The 9441-nt window shown below is 34.4% G+C and overlaps 1 protein-coding gene across 1 annotated transcript; it reads left to right on the top strand.

Moving 5' to 3' along the window:
• The first annotated feature begins 7567 nt into the window (after window positions 1-7567).
• LOC111047285 (craniofacial development protein 2-like) lies at window positions 7568-8599 on the top strand. Its single transcript, XM_022333010.2, has one exon. It carries the CDS (start codon window positions 7568-7570, stop codon window positions 8597-8599), a length of 1032 nt encoding a protein of 343 aa, XP_022188702.2.
• The last annotated feature ends 842 nt before the right edge of the window (window positions 8600-9441 follow it).

Below are 9441 nucleotides of genomic sequence, written 5' to 3'. Positions count from 1 at the left end.
GTCAGTCGAAAATTTTTATATTGAAATGAGGGGTATTTTGGCATGCTGAACAGTAAATTAAGGTCCTATGCACCTTTTCGATATTTCTTCAAATGAAAAATATATGAGTTTTGTGGGTTGTCAAAACTCCCCCTGGAAAGGAATTTATTCAACATATACTATCTTCTATTGAGATAGCAATCATTTCTGCATTGAATAACATGTTTCTTGCCAACAACAATTGAACTCTTCATGGATTTAGATATGACCTACACTGTAGAATTATATAATTCTATCAATTAAATACATGGGAATTGAAGTATTCATTACAGTCAGTTCATGGATAGTTGATGAAATTGATTATCAATAGAAGAAAAAAGATTATAGTTTTATCAGTACAGAATTAGTTGAATGAGAATAAATTTTGAAAGGTTTGAGATATTGGTGTGCAGTTTTCACCATACCTCTTCTCTGGAAATCCTGTATCAGAATCATGTATCATATGACAAACCTTTCAATTAAAAAAAGAAGTTGGATTCAAAATGGCGGAAAAAATTTGGGTGCAACAGAAAACCTGTTTTTATCATTTGAAAAGGATCCCCCAATCATACATATCTTCTAATTTCCCTTTCAAGGGAAATGTTCTGCTTCTTCCTTACAACAACTGAAAGCATGGCAAATAATTAAAAACTTGACAAACTGAAAACTTGATGTATTCAAATATTGAATAAAAATAACCTTAGCGTCGAGTGTCTCGCAGGATTTGTTAAGAACTAATTCAATAATTGTTGAGAATGTTAACGTTAATGACAAAATGGTGATGATTGTGGTAGTGAGGTTATTAATAATAGCAAGAAAACTAAAAATAATATTGTTACTAGTCAGGGGTGCCCAGCCCCCCCCCAATTCAAGTGTAATGCCCCCCCCCAATTCAAGTGTAATGCCCCCCCCCCCAATCCATGTGTAATGACCCCCCCCCCAAAGTACCCCAACTCCCAACTCTTTAGTTTTTAACATTAGTCAGTGTATGACAATAAAATTCACATCTTAAGGTGCTTACAGATATACGCGCCGCGAACATGAGCAATTCACTTCTAATCAGCTGATGCCAAGCTTTTTATATCTGTATTTTACCGTTTCTGTAAAAGTACAGATATAATCAGCTGATTAAAAGTGAATTGCTCATGTTCGCGGCGCGTATATCTGTACGCACCTCTAAATTCTAATCTTCCAAATGACATTATTTACCTTTGGTCTTGTGAGGAATTCTTTCTGTTTTCATAATATTGTAAAAATATATACCATCGTTTCTTATCTCTTTAAAATAGAAATAAAGTATTTTTTTGATATTATTTTTGAGACTTGCAGTGCACCCGTTCTTGTTCGGGAGGACTAGAAAGAACTTCATTTTACATCAGGAAAAACTACATGACACATATTTTAATAGGATATTAAAAGATAAGTGAGGGAGGCTTTGCTTTTTAAATGTTAAGGTTACTTATAAAAAGTTGAATAATAATATCATTGATAATTCTTTATTGCAAAAGAATATTGCATAGCAATCTTGGTAAACATTCATACAAATTTGGAACGATTTTATTCATACAATATATAATGTCGGCAAGTTTAGGTATTCTAAATCCTATACTATTAAACGAGCAATTTCTGTTTAGATGTTTAATAAATTTTTAGATATTTATATGTTTGTATTGTATTTCACCGGATCTCGAAAACGGCTCTAACGATTCTCACGAAATTCAGAACATAGTAGGTTTATAATATGAAAATTCGATTACACCAGGTCTCATCCCTGGGGAAACTCGCTGAAGGACATTAAAATAATTTATTCATCCTTGGAAAAACAATTGATAATTTCGGCGTCTGTTGATGATGGAAGTGAGTGAGCGAGTGCATGTGTGTGGGACTGAGACAAAATTATGACTCAGCTGTTGAACTTTTGTACATAATTCAATCAGGTACTTAGTGACAGTTGTACAAAAGCCGGTTAAATTTTAATCCTGATTAATTCCAGAAGAACCAATCGGATAAGCTATCTTTTTGAGATGGTCTTCTGTGATTTGGTTCACGTGACATGAATCAGGATTAAAATTTAACATGCTTTTGTGAGAGAAATTTTTGAATTCCTCTGCGAATTAATCTCAATCCACTGTGATTAGATAGAACCTTTCTGTATGAACTATGAATATTTATTATAATGTCTTCTTTCGTAATAATTTTTATATGCTTTTGTAGGTACTCTATGCTTTTGTCGGTGCCCCGATATTTATCATGAATTGGAATAGGTTGTCACTGATGTTGTGTTGTTGGTAGTATTTACTTTTTAACATTACAGGAGTAAATAACACAAGTCGAACAAAATGTATCTTTAAATGGTTTGGTTTTTGGAATAAAGATATCATCTGAACAAGTACATTTTGTAAATTCTATCTATTAATACCAAATATCGGGGCACCGAGCTTTGCTCGTTATTTATTCATTCATTGATGAACAGATTTATTTCATTGATAATCATTTCTTTAAAATGATTGGGGGAGTACTAACAGGCACAGCCCAAAACTGTTACTTCCCCGAATTTTGATTTATTCACTACGAAAAATATATTTCGTCTGTGATTTATTCACAGACGAAATCATCATCTGTTTCTCCAAGGATGAATTATCCTTTCAATGTCCTTCAGGGAGTTTTCTCAGGGATGAGACCTAGTGCAATCGAATTTTGATATCTTAAACCTACTATATTCCGAATTTCGTGAAAATCGTTAGAGCCGTTTCCGAGATCCGTTGAACATAAATAACCAGATAGCCAGATAACCAGATATAGAAATAGAAAAATATAAACAGATATACATAAATTGCTCGCTATTATAATAGGATAACAACTTATAGTCCAGTCAAATGGTCGTTTTTCAGGAAACAGCCCCGAAATAATTTTTTTCGATGGTTCTATATATATTTTGGGGCGCTGAATTCTAATCTGAAATTTGCTGACAACCTGTTTTTATCATTTGAAAAGGATCCCCCAATCATACATATCTTCTAATTTCCCTTTCAAGGGAAATGTTCTGCTTCTTCCTTACAACAACTGAAAGCATGGCAAATAATTAAAAACTTGACAAACTGAAAACTTGATGTATTCAAATATTGAATAAAAATAACCTTAGCATCGAGTGTCTCGCAGGATTTGTTAAGAACTAATTCAATAATTGTTGAGGATGTTAACGTTAATGACAAAATGGTGATGATTGTGGTAGTGAGGTTATTAATAATAGCAAGAAAACTAAAAATAATATTGTTACTAGTGAAGATAAAATGAGTCATATCAATTTAAAACTATTTCCATTAATATCTGCTCACTTGAGTACAAATTGAGTCAGCTTGAGATCATTCTTACTGAGAAGTCTACTGATATTCTGTGGTATAAATGAACACTGGCTAGACCAAGAAGAGGGACCACTGTATATTTCAAGATAGAGGTTTCATACTGACAGCATCGTACTGCAGGTCACCTCCCCTCTCACATGGTGGATCATCTATAATTGTCAGAAACTCCATTGAATATTGTGACATTATTTTTGGTGTTGCATATGCCCAGCTGGCAGTAGTCAGTCGAGCAAGAGATTTTTGAATACTATTATTATTTTTACGCCTCCTGAAAGAGAAATACCACAAACTTCTTACCAGCTCTCCAAGGAGCTCAAATAATTCTCTGCTTCCAACGGCTGCAAACGGTGGCTGCTTTATCAATTTGCAGTTCTCATGACTGATCTGGTCGACACCGCAATTGTAGATGCAGAAGATATAGATAGATATAAGGGTTCTGAATTTTGTAATGGACAATATGGTATCGACACCAATGCCACTCGCCACCATCTGACAAAGGGGTCAGCAATGTGAGATGATACCAAGCGGAATCAAAGGCAACACTCTATCAGAATACCTTATAAATTCTATTAATTGATAATGCTGCTGCAACTTAATACTATGACCCTTGGGTTCTTCCAAATCGGATGTGATGGTTCAGAATATTTTAAATAAATCTTGAGAATGTAATATTCCTAAAGATTCAATAATCAATGCTGTATATCGCTGATTTATCCAACTTATTCGGTGAAGAATATAGTTGGTTGATAATTTAAAAAATTTGTCAATAAAGAATTAAAATAGACTAGAACAAGATTGGGCATGCATGAAGACAGGATCATAAATGAAGGGTACACCATTCAACAAATAAAAATTTATAATATGCATGAAAATATCAATGAGCAATAATAGAAAATAGAATGATAAATATGAAAATAATATGAGAAAATATATATTACAAAAAATATCACAGATAGCTCACAAAAAGTTTTACTTTTCTTATTAGCATCAAATAATATATCTCGTGCTCTTTTAATCAGCATATATTCTGTCTATTTCTATAGCTCAGTTGTCGACCTGCTTGTCGAATAAAATTTATAAATCTTACTTCCAACAATATGAAAAATTAAAATATTAAAATATTTCAGGGCTTAAGTTTGGCCTCTGGTGGAATTCGGATAAAATAATTTATCTTATGAACATGAGCTTCAGAAAATTCTTATAAATAACTGATAAAAAGGATTAATAAGTGAGCATATATAATAAAAATATAATATAAATATAAATATAATATAATATAATTTACATAATTTATATAATATAAATCAAATATTAATAAATATTTACTCTGTGCATACTTAAATATTAAATTCTCATAAATTGTTCTTAATAGGACTTTCCCTTAAGTTTGAATATTTGCGCAAATTTCAATATTGAATTTGATTTTCAAATAGACCTTCAACGAGCTAGCTTTGTATTATTGCAATTGATTTGTAGCACTGAGGGCCCTCTTAAATAATTATTGAACTCACGTGTAGATCTTTCACAATTATTGATGGTGGCCTGGATTTGTCTCAGTGTCCTAAGCCTCTTCTGGTGGGCTGCTGTTGTCCTCTCCAGTGGGAATATTTAAATTTAACAACTCATGTCATACTGTGACATCACTGAGTTATATGAATTTTATTTTTAATTACATAAATCAAAACCTTAACTTTGGCAAAAAATTATTTAATGTACAATAAGGGATTCAGTCTAATGCTCTCATAATTGGTGGTTGTCCCTGGTGACCTCTGGCAAGCAAGTGGGCTGTTGGTCTTCCCCTATTCTCTCTCGACGATACTTCTGACTCTTTTAATTTGCATAAAATTTGAATATCCTCTCCCATTGGTGGATTATAAATACTCCGCTATGAGGCAATTTAGTACTGTCAAATAGTTCATAATACAATAACATATTACTATCCTAAAATTGAATATTTCCATCTTCAACTCTTATTTTATTAAACTACATTGTTTTGTGCCTTCTACAACAACTTACAATTTTTCATAATTTTAATAAAGACCATGTGGAGAATTTGAATTAAATAATTTTTAGCACCGAGCAAATACTGTATTATGATTGGTACATCCCTAGACTGTAATATGTATTAATGCACTCAATAAAAATAAATCTCATTTCCTCCATCTTTTTATTTTGTTTTTTATTATTTTTGTTCATGCTCAATGATAGAATAAATATTTTTGTGTTTTCTTAATCATTTTTGGTGACATTTATTTGGCATGCTTAGTTTACAAAACCCTCTTATCCTCGTCTTAGCGAATGCTACCTAGACACCATCAATTTGCTATAAGGTGTGTTGCTAATTTTCAAATATACGGCTCGATCGATTACTAAGGTCGCCGACAAGCTAATGTCAAAGAACCTAACCTCAAACATTATTATTATTATATTATTAAATAATTACAACAACACTTTTATTTTTATTTCGCTGTTAATAATCATGACCTTGAGAGCCGTTATTATCTCATCTCTAGTCAATAAATTGATACCAATAACTGGTGATAACATTTTCTAGCTTCTTGTGCTGAGACCTAACAATTTCTTTCAATAGATAAGTTTGGTAAATACCCAAAAAATATTGTTATAATATAATGCCCTAAATATAAGTCAGTTCTGTATTGATAAGGTATTCGAAGTGTCAGCAATAAGGCTTCTTAGTAATAACAGTATCATAGTAAGTTTATATAGGACACCCAACTCTGATTTCAAAGATTTTTTGAGTCAACTAGAAGAAGTATTAATTTTTTAACAAAAAACCCTTACTCTTTCATTGCAATTGCTGGCGATTTCAATGTAAATATTCTTGATCAACTTATGCCTGAAGTTTCACAATTATTAAATGTAATGAGGTCGTTTAATTTATACCATGTTCATTGCCTCCCGACGAGAGGGAGAGCATGTCTTGATAATGTGTTCACATCTATTGAATCTGAACGGTTGAAATGTCACTTGTATGAGCAGGACCTGATCTCTGATCATGCGGGAATATTTGTAAATTTCAAAACAATCAACCGAAGTGTAAATAAGGAAACACACCCTAAGTTTCACAAAAAACGTCTCATCACAAACGACCGACTGATGGACTTGAATGCATATCTCGCAAACTACAAGTGGACAAATATATTCAATGCCGGTGATGTAAATGCTATGACCTCAATGTTTCTCAATGTCTTGTCCTTTTACCTGGAGCTTGCATGTCCAATGATCAGTTGTAGACTTGCGCCAAAGTCTAGTCATAATAATTGGTTTACCACTGAACTTAATGGCATGAGGGAACACCTGATGTTCCTGTGTAATACTTGGAAGCTTGATAATACTGATATTGCTGTGGAGAGCTATAAAAATTATAAAAAAATGTATAATTCAGCAATAAACCAAGCAAAAATAGAAGCTAATAATAAATGTATTTCCAAGTCAACCAACAGATGCAAAGTAGCCTGGAAAATACTAAGGAATGAAAAAGGTCAGGACTCAGCACCCTCTAAAATCAGTCTTGCACCCGATACTCTTAATAACCACTCTATAAATGAATAAATAAATACTTCATCAGTAGGCTATATCAAGTCTAAAAAATCGAGATCAGCTATCTTCTTCTGCAACAACATTTACTGATCTTTTAAATAATTACAAATTTTCAGAGACGATTGATCCTACTAGAGTGAGGCTATCTTGGAGAATGGTGGAAGTGGAAACTGTGAGATTGATTGTAAGCCGTTTAAGTTCCTCGCGAAGTGAAGACTGTTTTGGTCTGTCTTATTTTATAATTAAAAATATAATTGATTCCATGTTGGTACCTCTGACTCTAATAATAAATTTTGTTTTAATAGCAGGACAGTTTCCTGATTGCCTGAAACTGGCCTTGATCAATCCAATTTTCAAAAAAGGAGATCAAGACCTGCCCGAAAACTACAGGCCAATAGCGATTGTACCAATAATTAGTAAAATCATTGAAACCTGTATTTCCCAGAAGATGACATAGTCACAATGGCAGACGGAGCGGAAGAGCCAACTGGTCCTCCTGAAGGGGGTTCTGGCGTTAACAACCTAGCACAGGTAAAAAACTAACGGTTGAAAATATGGGGAGCAAAGCTAAAAATTATCCCCGGGTGGCAATCCACACCTCTTCAAGAGGGAGCCTTCATTTGGATATGGGGGAAGGCAGTGATGCTCAAGATATTGGAAACCGATTTACAGGTTTTAGTCGGATGGATCCATCAAAAAAGTACAAGAAGGGTCGGAGGAAATTATTGGTGGGAACTTGGAATGTGCAGGGATGGGCAAATAAGGCACTGGAGATCACACAACAATTCCATAGAATGAACTTGGACGTACTGGTGACTAGCGAGATGAAGAAGAAGGGAAGTGGCTGTGAGGAGGTGGAAGGGACATTGCTGTTCTGGAGTGGGGTGGATAAGGACCAAAGAGCCAAAGCTGGAGTAGGTATACTTATTAGAAAGCAACTGAAGAGGTTTATAAAATCTTGGAAACCGGTTAATGAAAGAATTATTAAAGTTGAGCTAGAAATGTATGGTAGAGAAATAATTATTCTGGGAGTTCATGGTCCAACCAACGACAGTCAAGTGCAAGACAAAGAAAATTTTTCTGAATGTTTGAGGGTCAATGTGGAAGAAATGAAGGGCCGAAAGGAAATCATATTGGCAGGTGATCTCAATGGCAGAACTGGCAGAAGGATTGGAGATACAGTTGTGGGTTGTTTTGGAGAGGAGAGTATAAATGATAGTGGTGAGAGATTGATTGAGCCATGTGAACTGCAGAGTTTGAGAGTGCTCAATGGATTCTATAGGCATAAAGAGATCCACAAATTCACATGGACACAAGAGAATCGGGGTCTCAAATCAATTATTGATTATATGATAATGAGGCAAAAAACAACAATACTGGTGAAAGATGTCCGGGTGAAAAGGGGTACAGAATGCGGGTCTGTTCACAGGATGGTTATAGCCAAACTGGAGTTCCCCTGGAATGGCAACAGAAGGGAAAACAGGCAAGATGGTGAATCTAATGTTAAAGAAAGCAAAACTCCGGAAGTAAAGCTGAAAAAATATCACCTTGAACTACTCCAGGAGGAGAGAATAAGAGCGCTTTATCAGAGTAGGTTGGATCAAAGGTTGGAGGAATTTTCATTTGATAGTCCAGAGGACACCTACGAGACCACTTAATGCAGAGTGTTCAGCAAGCAGCATTTGAAGCTTTGGGAGAGAAAGATGATAGGGTCCATAAATATAAAAAAATTTGAATTTATCAGACAGTACAAAACAAGAGATAAGGAGCAAGAAGACTCTGTATGAGAAGTGGCTGAATACAAAAAAATTGGAAGACAGACGGAAGTATATGGATAAGAATAGAGAGGTTAAGAGACTGATTGCAGGAGAAGTGAATACACATTGGGAGAATACATGTAGGCAAATTGATCAATACTTGGGCGGGACAAGAAGTTCAGGGTCTTGGAAAGTATTAAAGAGTCTGCGAACTAACAGAAGGGAAAAGGTAGTGGTGTCACAGATTAAACCAGGAGAATGGGAGAAATATTATAGAAGGTTGCTGACAGAGGATAGAGAGAAATTTATGGGTGATCAGAGGAGCAGGAATGGGTGGAGATTCCTTTGTTACAGGCGGATGTGAGAAAAGTGATAGAACTTGAAGAATAATAAATCACCAGGACCTGGAGGAATCAATCCACAATTGATCAAGTACAGCTCAGAAAAGTTATTCAGAATCCTAACCGTGTTGTTCCACAGAGTGATAAATGGAGAGAGCATGCCAGCCAAATGGAAGGTTTCACACATGACATCAATTTACAAAAAAGGAAGTAGAAATAAATGTGAAAACTATAGGTGTATAGCGGTGTTACCAACAATAGCACGGATCTATGGAAAACTCTTGAAGATTAAGTTGGAGAAAGAGATAGATGGAAAGATTGGGGATGAACAAGCTGGTTTCTCAGTCGGTAAATCTTGTATTGACCATATTATATACTCTCCAACAAATAATAGAGAAGAAA

Source organism: Nilaparvata lugens, chromosome 3 (assembly GCF_014356525.2).
Source record: "Nilaparvata lugens isolate BPH chromosome 3, ASM1435652v1, whole genome shotgun sequence".
In the NCBI taxonomy this organism is placed as follows: Eukaryota; Metazoa; Arthropoda; class Insecta; order Hemiptera; family Delphacidae; genus Nilaparvata; species Nilaparvata lugens.
This window is presented reverse-complemented; position numbering and strand designations above follow the sequence as displayed.

Excerpts from the sequence above, each read along its gene's own strand:
- LOC111047285 (XM_022333010.2), top strand. The coding sequence starts at position 7,568 with ATGGGGGAAGGCAGTGATGCTCAAGATATTGGAAACCGATTTACAGGT.